This window comes from Anomaloglossus baeobatrachus, chromosome 4, assembly GCF_048569485.1.
Source record: "Anomaloglossus baeobatrachus isolate aAnoBae1 chromosome 4, aAnoBae1.hap1, whole genome shotgun sequence".
Lineage (NCBI taxonomy): Eukaryota > Metazoa > Chordata > Amphibia > Anura > Aromobatidae > Anomaloglossus > Anomaloglossus baeobatrachus.
This window is the reverse complement of record NC_134356.1, coordinates 696,501,953-696,517,073: the sequence shown is the minus strand read 5'-3', so window position 1 is coordinate 696,517,073 and position 15,121 is coordinate 696,501,953. Positions and strand designations below refer to the sequence as shown.

General features: G+C 43.7%; 2 protein-coding genes across 2 annotated transcripts; both read right to left on the bottom strand.

The window, feature by feature from the left end:
• Positions 1-3,754: 3,754 nt before the first annotated feature.
• On the bottom strand, positions 3,755-4,687 carry LOC142303024 (olfactory receptor 6F1-like). The gene has a single exon (XM_075344124.1). It carries the CDS (start codon positions 4,685-4,687, stop codon positions 3,755-3,757), a length of 933 nt encoding a protein of 310 aa, XP_075200239.1.
• An 8,270-nt stretch (positions 4,688-12,957) lies between these two features.
• Positions 12,958-13,875, bottom strand: LOC142302173 (olfactory receptor 11L1-like). The gene has a single exon (XM_075343256.1). It carries the CDS (start codon positions 13,873-13,875, stop codon positions 12,958-12,960), a length of 918 nt encoding a protein of 305 aa, XP_075199371.1.
• Between the last annotated feature and the right edge of the window lie 1,246 nt (positions 13,876-15,121).

Sequence of the window (15,121 nt, the reverse complement as noted above, 5' to 3'; positions counted from 1 at the left end):
ATTTATGGAAACACAAAAGTACCGTAATTAATTCGATCAAAAAACGGAGTGACGAGAAAAAAAAATCAAAACTCCAGAACTGAGGTTTTCATCTGCTGCAACAACACAAAAAAATCCATAAGAGATGATCAATGCATCATATCTATCCCACCGTAATATCAATAACAAATTCTGCTCTGGAAGCAAAAGCAATCTGTCATTCAGCTCCATATTCAGAAAACTGAAAACCTTATGCTGAAGTCTGATTTTTTTTTTTTCACCTTTTACAGTAAATGAAACAAAAAGTTTGCATGTTTGGTGCCTCCATAATTGTATTGACCTGGAGAATCATATTACCAGGTCATTTCTACTGTAAAAAAATCACAGCAAAGGACATAAATTCAGAAAAAATATAAAAAAAAACTCACCAGAAAAAGCCACCAGCCAGCATGGGTCAAATGACAGATGCACTTGCGGGATGTTTTAACCTACTCGTCACTGGGCCGGGGGTGCAGATCCTCTGTGTCGTTAGAGGGTGACTTGACCCGGTTCTGTTTCCCCGAGGCGTACAGGTAGGGAAGGATGGCGGTTGACGGGAGGCAGGAATGGAGGATGGGGTGGTAGTGACGGTTAGGAAAGTCTTTTAGGATAATCGTGATGCCACCTGTGGTACGCGGCCAGGTATGCGGCCGCCACTGCAGGGTCTTTCACCAGGGCAGATGCTGGGGTGCAGCTGGGATGGTGTCACTCCCCACAGGTGGAGCGGGATTATCCCAGGGAGGATGGTGGAGGATGGGGGTGGTGGTAGTCCCCGTTGTCACCGCAGCGCTGGGCGACGACATTGGCAAAGGAGAGGCAGAGACAGGGGCTGCGGTTCCAGGTCTTTTTACTCACAAGTAATTCAGGCGCTGCCCCAGAGACCGTTCTCTGCCATGATGGGCTCCAGCCGATCCCGGATCCATGAAAGGTCAAGTCTGGTGTGTATTTCAGCCTGAGAGCTCTTTCCTCTTTTGATGCGCTTAGTATCGAACCCCGGTGGCGTGAAACACCTGGGGATCCCGATGTCAGTAAGTGTCCTGTTCTGTATGCTGATAGCGCGGTTGTGTTATGGGGCTGGTCCTCAACTCCGGATCCTATATGCTATTTGGCTACAGAATCATGGAATTGGTCCGGTGACTGTTCTAGCCGTTAACTGTGACCCTTGCAGAGTTGGCAGACAACGTGAAGTATGCCTGCCCTAGGATTCTGTATCCTGACAGCGCTAGTCCTGTGGAAGCAGCTGTTCTGCTTCTCCCCAGGGACTGTGTTGAACGCCTTGGCCCACAGAGCCGCTCGCGGCACGTCCGCTCTGCTCTGTGTCTGAAGCTGTTCTCCTCCTGTGGTAGTTGTGTTGTGTGTTTCAAGCTGTTGCTCCCAGCCTCTGTCACCGGCTGGATCACTTCTCTCACCAGGTAATCCTGCTCTTCCCACTTTCTGCTCCTCACTCTCCCCTCGCAGTTGCTTCTCCCTGTCCCTGAGTCCCCAGTACAATGGATCTGAGGAGCCTCTGGTGTGGTGGCATCCTGTAAACCCACCGCTGTAGTGACCCCCTACTGTGATCCCACTCTGGCCCGGTCCACAATGGGGAGGGAAACCCAATGTTACTGTATGTTTTGTGTGAGTGGAAACCGGTACTGACCTTCCCTGGACCCAGGAGAAGTACTAAACCCTAATGGGGGTACAGTACCCTGTGGCGACTGAATCCTCAGGGGCGCCACACAGCCGGCCCCCTTTCATAAAGGTGGGAGGAAAACAGGTGCAGAATACTGATGAGACAACAACTGACAGTTTACCAACTCATGGAGGGGGTGGTTGCTGGTTTTAGATACGGACACTAATGAGGTTTACATAGGGCGCCAGTCACACAGGTATGTGCAATGCAGCCTATGGATGATGCCCATACTATTAGATCAGGTGGGCCTAGCACTATATAAGTGCATCAACAGAATGCAGCCGGGTCCTTTGGGCTGTCTGTCCTGTGGGGTGCACTTATTTAGTGCTGAACAGCACGCCTGATCTAATAGTGTGGGCATCATCAATAAGATGCAAGCCAAACAGTGTGCATTGCATGTACCTATGTGACTGGTGCCCTATGTAAACCTCATTAGTGAGCATGTCTTCTTTCATTTTTACTGTAAAATGAATGCTATAAATAAATAATAAAAAAAAACAGAAAAAAAAATATGAATTGCTCTTTTTTTTGCTATTTCGTTAAACTTGATATTTTTTTCCTGCTTTCCACCATATACATGATACAACTGATTATGCAATCCAAAACTGCAACTCATCCTAAAACAATGTAGCTCTCCCATGGGTATGTCACCGGAAAAAAAGTTATGGAGAAAAAAAGAAAAGAAAATTCAAAATTGCGAGGTCCGGTGCCATAAAGGCACAGTCCATGCGCATCCAGCCAATTTAATGTAAACCTGTTTTCCTGAGTGAGTTTCAGCACATCTGTAAACATTTATTTTTGGCAGATTATCATTACACTTAGGGGTACTTTGCATGTTGCGACATCGCTACTGCGATATCGTCGGAGTCAAATCGAAAGTGACGCACATCCGGCGCCGGTAACGACGTTGCAACGTGTAAAGCCTAGATGCACTGATAATCGATCGCTAAAGCGTCGTAAATCGGTAATCTGTGTAGCGTCGGTCATTTTCATAATGTCGCACCAATAGGAGATACGATGTTGTTCCTCGTTCCTGCGGTAGCACACATCGCTGTGTATGAAGCCGCAGGAGCAAGGAACATCTCCTTACCTGCGTCCACCGGCTATGCGGAAGGAAAGAGGTGGGCGGGATGTTTACGTCCCACTCATCTCCGCCCCTCCGCTTCTATTGGCCGCCTGCCGTGTGACATCGCTGTGATGCCACACGACCCGCCCCCTTAGGATTGAGGCGGGTCGCCAGCCAGAGAGACGTCGCAGGGCAGGTAAGTGCGTGTGAAGCTGCCGTAGCGATAATGTTCTCTACGGCAGCTATCACTATATATCGCATGTGCGGGGGCGCGGACTATCACGCTCGGCATCGCTAGCCGATGCTAGCGATGTCGCAACGTGCAAAGTACCCCTTACACTACCATAACAATATGCAGTGACTATAGAAATAAGAATCAGTAATAATTTACCATGCCAATAAAAATGATTTAAATGAGTATATACAAATTTCATTTTTAGTAGATTTAAAAAAAAAAAAAATAAATTAAAAAAAATGCAAAAGCAGACGTCAAATTGTTCAATATTTATAGCAGTGCTTCCATTTACCAGACATATTTCATGTGTTGATTCAGCTTTTATCATGTTTGATACCTTATGGTGTTGGAAATTATGCCTAAAATTGGCCAATCACATAGGGGTAAGACTATGGTATGACAGCCATTGCATGTATCTGATGAATGATAGTAACACCAACCCAGTCACACACATTTTAGCTCATTTTGTTGAGTTTCTTAAACTAACGATATATGAAGAAGGACACTAAGGGATGAATGACAATCTTACTGGAAATGTTTTTACAAAGATTGATCTTTCATGGACAAAAGACCTTTCACCAGACGATCAGACTAAAATATTCAAACAATCATAACCTCATTCCAGGATATGGTCAATTTAATTATCATCATCTTTAAAGATAACCCTACAAACTCGAAATCACCCATTTTGGTTGAAATCTCCCATTTTGGTTGAAATCTCCCATTTTCACAAAACTTATCAAGTTTAATGTGTAAGGCCATTTCACTTGTATCTTTCAGCATTTAGACACAACAGCTTTGTCATGGCTCTCCTGATCTCGGTGCTCCTCAAACTATAGATGATGGGATTGAAGAGTGGGGTCACCACCGTATTCAAGAAGGATAAAGCCTTATTGAGATTTACATATGACTTTCCTGGAATCATATAGAGAATAATGAGTGTCCCGTAATATATTGAAACAACAGTCAGATGTGCGCTACAGGTAGAGAAGGCTTTCTGCCTACCCAAAGAAGAGGAAATCTGGAGAATAGATCGCAAGATGCAGATGTAACTAACAATGATGAAGAAAAACTGAAAAAGCCCAAAAACTAAAGTCACAATGGAAACTTCAATCCTCACAACTGCTGGGTCTGAGCAGGAGAGCTCAATGATAGGACCAAGGTCACAGAAAAAATGGTCAATGACGTTCTTGTAGCAAAACTTCAGCTGAAGCACAATTAAGTCAGTAATGGAAGCACAAATACAACCGGATATCCATGACCAAAGGGCCAAATAGCAAGGAAGTCGGAAATTCATAGTAGATGTGTAATGTAGAGGGTTACAGATGGCTAAGTATCGATCGTAGGACATGACGGTCAGAAGACTACATTCAATCACAGCTGAGGCCCCAAAGAAAAATAACTGTATGAGACAACCCTGGAAAGAAATATGGCTTCCATTCTTTAATATTACATGCATTGAATTGGGGGCAACATTTGTGCTGATCAGCAAATCACATAACGAGAGTTGACCAAGAAAAAAGTTCACGGGTGATTGGAGAGAGTGGTTGGTGGACACCAGAAGAAATATCAACACATTTCCAATAACTGTACCCAGGTAAACCACAAGGACCAGCAACAGAAGGAGAGCGTGGTACTGGTGGAGATTCTGGAAGCCCATCAGGAAGAATTCACTCAAAAAGGTTTTATTGACCATTCTGTAAACATTTGTTCTTAAAACTGCAAAATAGTAATTTACTTTTAAAACGTTGGAGAGAATATTGCATAGTTTAACTATAGAATAATTTGTAGTCAGTATCAATTACCTGCTACTCCTTGGTCTGTTAGCGCCTTGGAATTTCATTCTTCTGGTAAATCTTCTTAATGAAGTGCGTTGGGAGGGGTCCGTTTTTAGTTAATCGCCCGCTGTATAATCTAATAGAGAAACACTTGATATTGCAGGAAAACTCAATTTATATACAAGCAGAATCAGGACTCCTTGGAGATTTGCCAATTACTTAAATATTAACTAGACCTTAGGGGACTTTATTACAGTATATGTGCATATTATTTTTGTAATTAATATTCCAGTCTTAAAAAAATACTAATATCACATGTACTGGGGTATTTCATAATGTAATTATTTACCCAAATTTAAAATTTAAAAATGCTATATTTCCCTTAAAGTGATTTTTTTTTATTAAATTTAATTTTCTTCCTAAATGCGAAGTTTAGCTACGTTCTACATAGCGAGTTTTTGTGAAAACGTTTTTACCAATTTGCTGCTGCAGAGTTTATTTGTAGATGTTGCTCCATCAAATCATTGCACAGCAAACATCCAGGTTCAGACAGAAGGGCTTCTGTGATTGGCTGCCCAAGTCACATGTCCATGTGCATATAAATCACTGACATGGTGCGTTGGCACAATTTTGTGAATGTCGAATGTTAGGAAAGGTGCTGCTCCTGGGGCTGCTAGACAGTGAGCTTAGTTAGGGGTTTAATGCTAGGCCGTTGAAATAGATAGGAGAGCGATAGTTTAGAATAGGGACGTGCAGTGTAGGGAGAGCTGTGTGCCACAAGTTGGCACATTTCATGATTGAAATACGGATTGGTATATGTAGTGCCTGATAAAGAGTTACCAGTAAAGTATGATAATAAGTATTGCTACATATTACTGCCTGCTCAAAAGTATGCAAACACAGTTATAGGTATAGTTAATTGTTAGTGCCTGGCCTAAATAGTAGCTAGGGAAATATTTAAAAAGTGGCTCTTGGCAATTTTATTTGCCTGGTCAAAATTCTGCAAACTTAGTTATAGGTATTGTTACTTGTTAATGCCTGGCACAAAAAAGTTACTAGGGAAGTATCTAAAAAGTGTTTTTTGGCAATTTTAATTGCCTGCCAAAAATTTCACAAGCAGTTATAGGTATTCTTACTTGTTAGTGCCTGGCTTTGAAAAGTTGCTAAAGAAGTATCTAAAAAGTGGTTCTTGGCAAATTTAATTGCCTGGTCAAAATTCTGTAAACTCAATTTTAGGTATTGTTGCTTGTTAGTGCTTAGCCTAAAAAAAGTGTTTCTTTGCAACTTTAATTGCATGCTCAAAATTATGCAGTGAAGTATATGTATTGTTATTGTTAGTGGTGACTGCTGAAAATTTACTATTGAACAAGCTAAAAAGGTCTTCTTGTCACTTCACTGTGCCTGCTCCATATTACGCAGTGAACCGTTTTAGTAGGTGGTGGTACTTAATATTGCCTTCACAATATTGCTAACTCACGCAGTAAATAAATAATTTATCCTTTCTGTCAGGTGTCTGACATGTGTGGGCGTAGGGCTGTGAAACATCTGATTGATAGGGGATTGTACATTAACCATCAGAGGTAAGTACTAATGAGGTTGTTGTGGAAGGGGAAATATGTGGGGTGTTGGAGTTGTATGTGTGGCAAGTTCTGTTAGTCAAAGGTCTAGTGAGCAAATGGCAGCTCATCCTTTCCCCTAGAAATTAGAACAACTTCTGTTACTGGACAGCCTAGTCCTCTAGATTTCAATGGCAGGTGCACATCGCTTCAACTTCAAAATGAGGCTGATAAACAGCAGTTGCTAGAGTGGATGGAAAGTGCTGCATCAAGTGGCCTCTCCTCTTCTTCCACCTCAACATCACACACATTTCATTCCCAGAGGTGCCACCTCAATTACACCTTTTTTCGCCCGTGTCACATATCTAGGATTTTGGTGTGTGTTGGTGTTGCTTGCACTGGTGTTCCAGGTTCCAGGGGGTAGGTCCTGCATCCTGGTGAGGATGCAGTTCCATGTAGTGCCCTGAATGTCTCAGGGGCGCTACAGATGCGCTGCTGCAAAAGGCATGGTAATTGTGTGCTTGCTTCCACCATTCGCACACATGGCTATTCAACTTGCAATGCTACAAATGTCTTTTTGCTTATTGGTTAACCAGTTGATATACAATGTGCCGACACAGTGGAATTCCACTCTACACATGATGCAATGACTGTGGCAGAAGTAGAATGTCCTGGTGCACTATACTTTAAGGCATAGCCGGGGACTATGCAGTACTAATATGGGGCAAATCTCAATTGATAACTCAGCACCCTCCTGTACAGTTTCAAATTGGCTAGAAAGATGGTTAGCGCTGAAGATACTATCATCAGCATCACTAATACGCTAATCTACCTGTTGGAGCACACTTTGAATAGTCTGCGGGAGGAGGTGGGGTTTCAGAGGAAGTGAAGGAAGCAGAGGAGGATGAGGAAGGGATACTATTTCCTGTAAGGTCTGGACATTCGTCGCATAGGCAAGTGTAATGGGAGGATGAAGTCCATCTGTTAGGGTGAGCTCATGGTAACAGACAAACAGGTAGTGAAGGTGCAGGAGCCGAGGAACAAAAGGAGGAGGAAGAGGTGATGGGCACAGAAAACTCAGGAGATAAAGAAGATTTTGATCCAGTCTCTTTTGTCCATGCTTGGTGGGAGGGGACAGAGGAGGCAAGTTTGAGTGTTACTCCACCACTACCACCAACACAACCTGGACTTTGACCTCATGGAATTGTCCAACATGAGAGCACGTTCTAGCTGCACTATCTGCAATATGATGTCCATATTGTTGGTATTAGAAATAGTGCTGACCACTGGGTTGCCACTGTGTTAGATCCACAGCACAAGAGTAAATTTAGCAAGATGCTTCCCCCCCATAAAGGAAGATATGGATCTTGGAGTATTGAAACAAGCTTGTAGACCATCTTAACAATAGTTTTCCACAAGACAGCAGAGAGGCACACCACGTGTATCGCAGTTCTAGAATTCCAATCACGGGAACGTTGCATTTTCAATGCAGAAACATTAGCAGCAGTAGCTGAAGTGGCAGAAGCAATTTCTGTGAGGGTTGGCGCACATTTTGAGACCATCGCTGAACCAGCAGAACAGAGTAGAAGTCTTAAACACAGTTAACGACTGGAGAGGATGGTGCTGGCGCATCTAGAGCTTAATATGGATGCCATTAGGGGGCAACTGGACCCTTTTGCATTTTGGTCTTCAAAAATGGAAGAGTGGCCTGAGCTTGCCAGTCAATCAAATAGGCACTCTCAAGGGTTAAATTTCATATAAAAAAACAAACAAAGATATTCCAAAGATATAAATATATAATTGTTATTTGTTAAAAAACATACACAATTTAAAAACATACATAAAAGACAAAGAGAGGGGAAACATGGTAAGAAATTATATGATGGGTGGCCAAAATGATGTATATATATATAGAGGTGGACTGGTCTACTGCATCAATTAGAACATGAAAGCAGGGAAATCTGAACTAGGCTCAATAAAAAGTTAATATAGTCATGAAAGACAGGTAAAAAACAATTCTTCTGACAAAATAATTTATTCAAGATCAGTATAAACATTTAACCCTGTAAAAATATATATATATATCTCAATAAATAATCCTGACCATAAGGGATATAGGAAAAGAGATCAAATAAAGATATAAAAAACAAAAAGGATTTATTTATTAATGCTGATCATGAATGAGTGCTGCCTATATATTCCATCCTGCCCCATGTGACATATAAGAACGGTAGTAAATAGATCGTGCAGGCAGACAAAAAAGTTTAACACAGACCACTTCATATAATTTATTCCAAAATAGTTTTTGAACATGTGACTTTTTGGCAACTAGGTGGCTTTCATCAGACAACTAGTATCATTAACTGGCCAGAGTGGAATGTCAAGCTAGCTGTATCCACCGCTATGCTGCATGGCAAGCATGATAGTGGTGGATACCGCTGCCTTGACATTCCCCTCTGGCCACTTAATGATACTAGTGTTCAACACTGTTCAAAATATTCAAAAACTATTTTGGAATAAATTATATGAAATTTAACCCCTGAGAGTGCCTTGTACCTATTTGATTGACTTACGGTTTGGAAACCAACAAGTGCACCTTGATATACCTCCACCATTTGGCTGTACCTTATCCTGTTACATGAGCTTGCCAGCAAAGCCTTGGACTTTTTGGCCTGCTCATCAGCCAGCATTCTCTTAGAATGTGTCTTCAGTGCAGCTGTCACTAAATAGATGGATTAGCACATCTGACTGTCCCCTGAAAGTGTAGGCGATTGGGTAGTGCTAGGTGTTATGATCCGGCGTCGCCATAGCCGCAAGCAGCCTGCTGCGGTTCCTGTTGCGCCCAGGCGCCGGCTGCCGTTTTTGGCCGTGCCTCGGGTCATCCAGTTGGCTGCTTCTTCCACCACGTCTGAGTGTGGAGAGGCGGTTAGTGCGCATTCGTGCGCCGATTTACCCCAGCCAGAGTCCAAGTCTGGTGTTTTGCCTAGTGAGCATGCTCAGCCTGATTGTGTCATTTCTGAGACTAAGTCCTCAGTTCAGGCTACTGAGCATGCTCTCACAATTAACCCTAACAGCCTGTTTGCACAGGCACTTGGACTTCGTGCTGTGTCTAAGTTCTGGGATGTGCCTACTGAGCATGCTCAGGCAGATAGTCTGATTTCTGAGTCTGTTATTCAGGCTACTGAGCATGCTCAGGCACTTAATGCATCAGAGGCTAGGTCCAGTAAGGCCCTCACTGAGCATGTCCGTGAGGTGGCAGGCCCTGATAGGGCAGAGGGTGTCAGGTGTCCTGATGACGTTGCCACTCTGGACTGGCTTGCAGAGGCCCGCCCCTATGATCTGGCACCTCACCATTGGTCGTCAGATGATGACTGGTGAAGTGTTTGGGGCGTGGCTGACATGAGGTCATCAATGACATGGCAGCTCCAGATAGGCCGCTGGTGATGTCGCTGATGATATGCACTCTGCTATTGGACCTTGGTGGTTCCACCATGGGTTTGGGATGGATCTAGGTTATAAAAGGGGCTGGAGACAACATGGAGGTGCGCAGTCTTCATTTAGAGTTCATGGTGGCATAAGCTTTGTTGGAAGTGGTAGGTAGTGCTAGGCGAACAGTGCCTGTCACGCCAAGATTCGTGTCTCAGCACATCAGGGTCAGGCGCCGTGCCTCCTTGCTGCCGTTCCAGTTGTGCTATAGCAGTCCAGTGGCGTTAACTGGACTGCAGCTGCTGTGTCACCTGTCCGTTTGCGCCTCCTACGCACACGGACAGCATACCTGTTGCGTTACTTGTCCGGTTGTGTTCTCTACGCACACGGACAGCATACCTGCTGCGTCACCTGTCCAAGAGTGCCCTCTACGCACACGGAAGGCATATTTCAGAACCCCTGTGGAGTTAACAGGGTGTTCCTGGATTGGGTGTGTGAACCCTATTTCTCTTCTCGGCTTCCCAGTCAAATGCTACTGGTGGCACTACCTGGTCTGACGTGTCCTTCACACACGTGGCCAGTCGAGTGGTGACCAGAAACGCTAATCAAAGGACTGCTCGGCCTGACGTGTCTTACACACGTGGCTGACAGGGTGCTGTTGCAGCGGTCTTCTCGGTCAACGCTGTTTACCATCCGGCCTGACATGGTCCCTACACACGTGGTCAGAGTAGTACCCGCTCCACCGAAACGCTAACTGGGTTGTCATCTGTTTTGACGTGTACCTACACACGTGACCGGTTACCAGGTCTCCTGGGTTATCTCTGAGTCATCAGCTCTATAGTCTTCGCCTAACCCACAGGGTGCCAGCAGCTCCATTGCCATCTGGAGCACGGTGGGCCCCGACTGGCGATTGGGACATATACCCCCTGGTCCTAATATGCCGGTCCCCCCAAAGGACCTCTGATGATTGTGTTCCACTTTCTTGTTGTTTTTTCTGCTTTAGTACTATGCATGATTCCTATTTTGTCTGTGTTGAGTTCTTGGTGGAATGTGATCATTCCCTGCTGGGAGTGTCTGTATATTTAGCTCCATGATTCTGCAAGGTATTGTGTTTGTCATGCTTGGTATTAATTCAGTCCCTCATCTGTTTTAGTGTTTTTGGATCCCAGTAAAATCAGAGTGCTGATACAGTGGGGGAGAGGTTGTGTGACCTCAGGATTTTTCTATATCAGATGTGCTGGTATATATTAGGAGTTTTAGGGCTGCAGACAGTTGCTCTTTTTTATCCTTTCCTATAAAGATAGTTTGGGAATCACATTTGCTTAAATCGGTCTTTCCTGGCTTTGTATTGTGTTTTTCTATATCACCGTAGCCCTTACATGTGGGGGGCTATTTATCTATCTTTGGGGACTGTGCCGAGGCAGATTATCTTTCTTAATCTCACAGATAGAGATATATTTTGTTCTCCGGCTTTGTCGAGGCGTCCAGGTCATCGTAAGCTCACCCCACGGCTACTTCTAGTTGTGTGTCAGGATTAGGTCTGCAGTCCGTTAAGTTTCCAGCAACTCTGTTACCTTTTTGGGATTCCGCATTTTTTTGATCTTCCTTGGTCCCTGAATCATAACACTGCTGCTTATTCTCAATATGTGCTGTATAGAGACCTGAGATCACGTCTGTGTGTGCTGTGTATAGGAGACATCATAGCAGTGTCACGGGGGGCTGTCTGATAATAAAACCTAAAGGAATATCAGACAGTCAGGGTCCACCGTGCAAAGACTCTGCTGAAGACTATGGCAGAGTGCAATACCTCTGTTAAACTCACAGAGGAATATAATTAGTAAATAAGGCAATTCCTCCCTTACTTGGAGGGTGTGTGGAATGGTCTCTGTTAATGATCACAGAGACAAAAGCAGTGAGTGTGAAATGGCACCTACCTAGGTCCGTTCCTCTAGTGGTGCCAGGAGACGGACAGCAGCGTAAGCCGCACAAAGCTCCTACCTGCGTTCGCTCCACTAGTGTGCGAGGACACGAACCACTAGATATGGCACCTGCCTAGGTCCGCTCCTCTAGTGGTGCAAAAGAGATGGACAGCAGCACAAGCCGCACAAAGCTCCTACCTCTGTTCGCTCCCCTAGTGTGCGAGGATACGAACAACTGCCAGACGCAGTATAAGGAACGTTACCCTAGCGGCAACATCCACCTACGAGTAGAATCACAAGGCCCAGCCGGACCATGTGCCTCAGGCACCTGCCTATGTCCGCTCCACTAAGAGGTAAGGATACGGACAGCAGCCGAAGCTGTAAGGTATAAGAACACTACCCTGCCGGTAGCGCTCACCTAACATTGACAGAGAGATGCCTAGAGGGACGTGCACAGAGCGTCTACTCTCATGCATGAACCAAGAGGACTGAGAGCCAGGCGGCGTGCATCAGGGTCTTATATAGACTCTGTGCCTCATCCAAGATGGAGGACACCAGAGCTAATCCGCTGCCAGAATGACAGCAATGACGTCACGCTGAGCTATCACCGAGCAAAGCGTCACAAGCACATGACCAGCGACCAATCGGCATAGAAGGTGTCAGAGACATGTGACCACGTGTCACAAGCACATGACCAGCGGCCAATCAGCTTAGAAGGTGTCAGAGACATGTGACCTCGTGTCAGTGATGATGTCACCCGCACATGTGCAATGGCTCCAAGATAGGACTTAGTCTCCAGCGCTTGCACATGTGCAGTAGCAAGAAATCCAAACATAGTCTCCAGAGCCACAGCAACCGTAACAAGCAGCTTGTCTCCACCCACTAGCTCAGAGACAGCTGACAAATAGTGATGGAGCCTACAGTGAGATTAACTGGGGAGAAATCATATAATGGCCAGAAATTAATCAATCTTTCCTTATGTATATACATATGACAGTTTATTCTGAAAAGTCACCTGAAATGATAGGTGCACCTTAACAGTGTATGCAAAATAACTGTATTCATTATTCTTAGTATTAGATATGATTATGATATAAGTATACAGCCATGTTTCACATGCAGGTTTCTTGGTGACCTGAGGGAACTTCAGAACCTGCTGTTATTATGGCTTCCTTATTATTATATTATGGACAATATAGTTGTAAGGGTCCCTCATAATGACAGTAGATTGATTCCATGATGGCAATAAAATAGGTTTCTCCAGAGAAACACTACAAGGCCCAGTAACTAAATCAGCTTTCTAAATGCCTCCTTGATGTCTTTATTTCTCAGACTGTATATGATTGGATTCAGCAATGGTGTCACCACAGTGTAGAATAGAGAGACAACCTTATTAATAGTCAATGAAACTCCTTTTGTGGGAATCATGTAAATAGTGATTAACGTCCCATAGAACAAGCAGACGACGGTCAAGTGAGAACTACAAGTAGAGAAAACTTTCTTCCTCTGTATATCGGATGAGAGGCTGAGGATGGTGTTGACGATGCATCCATAGGATGTTACGGTCATGACAGAGGGTAAAATCATAACTAACACACTCATATAAAAAACCTCCATCTCCACCGTCAATGTTTCTGAACACGAAAGTTGTATTATTGGGGCAAAATCACAAAAGAAATGGTCTATAATATTTGGTCCACAGAATTCCAGTCCAAAGAGGGATAATGTGGTCACAAGAATAAGTGAAGCCCCCAAAAACCAAGAAAGCAGAATCATTTTTAAAAACAAGGCAAAAGTCATGATTGTGGCATAGCGTAGAGGGTTACAGATAGCCAGATACCTGTCATAAGCCATTACTGCTAGTATAAGACACTCAATGGACTCGGAGAATCCAAAGATATAAAACTGGGTGATACAACTTGAGAAAGACATGATCAATCCATCGGAAGTTATACAGGCAAGAGTGTTAGGAACAATGTCTGTAGTGAGCAAAATATCAGATATGGACAGCTGTGTAAGGAAGAAGTACATCGGAGTGTGGAGGGTCCTGCTCATGGACACAAGGGCGATGATCAAGAGATTCCCACAAATTGTCACACAGTAAACCACAAGAAGCAGAATGAAGAGTGGGATCTTGAAATTCTGTATATTTGTGAATCCGAGAAGAAATATTTCTTTCACTGAGGTGTAGTTTCTTTCATCCATTGCCTGAAAAGAAATAAAACCAAAATGTGGAATAAAACTATACTCGTTACTCAACTCAATGACTCATTGACAGAGGCCTCTGTGTGACCGTGTCATGGATACTATGGGGCCGAATAGGACACAACTACACAGTCACTTTCATAGCCTGACCCGATATGTCTCCATAATATTAGAATAGGACCGAGATGAGAGTTACACCTTGATGTGGTATCGGGGCACACGTAAATTTGGCACCTTTATTTGCTAAGTAACTCAAATTTTTCCTTCACTGGTTTTCCTGACCGGATATGTGCAAGACCTAAAAAGACTAAATAATATCTTTTATAGATACATCTGAAAAATCTTGAATGACAGCAGTAGGATTGAGATCTGAGTATTGTGCTCTTAGCTGACCTCTGCTCCTGAACTGCCTATACAAGCCGCCTGTAATGGTCAAGAAATTCTTCTAGCTTAGCACTTAATACTCAAGAAATCCTTCTTATCCATATTGCTGATGCTCATTGTCATTGTGTGAACTATAATTCTGTGATGATGCAGAACTGATGGTCCCAGCACATGGAAAGGAAAGATCGACATATACTTTGTAGTTTAGACTTCAGAAGAGATGAGTGGATCAATTCACACAGGATTGAAGTTGAGTCAAACTTCTTGAAATTTGCAGTTTCATGAAAATTCAAATATTTTGAGATTACGTTCGCAATTCACCAAAAAATAAAAAAGAACTTGTCCAGCACCATTCTTACAATTCGAAAGCATGATAGGGCAGGCAAACATTACTGAATTGTCACATGTGCCTCCCATAATGTTCAGCAGCTACAACATCTTATGGATTCTCCTATACTGTACAGTGGTGGTCACTACTTAGACCATCACAGATCAGTGATTCCCATTGAATCATGGTTGTTACAGCAAAAACTTTTTACATCAACAGTAATTCCCTCTTTTTTGTAGAGTGTAATCTCTTATGGTAAATATGGTTCTCTGTCTCCTGCACATTGTAAGCTCTTATGGTCATCAGGTCCTGTTTCTTTCTCTCCAAAGTAGAATGTCAGCTGTTATGATCAGTGGGGTACTCTATTTCTTGTCGATTTTAAGCTCTTATGATCAGGGGGTCTTCTGTCTCTCTCTCTCCGGTAGAGTGTCTGCTCTTATGGTCAGTAAAGTCCTCTCTATCCTTTAAAGTGTAAGCTCTTAGGGTCGAGGGGGTCCTCTCTCACTCTCTCTCCAGTAGAGTGTAAGCTCTTAT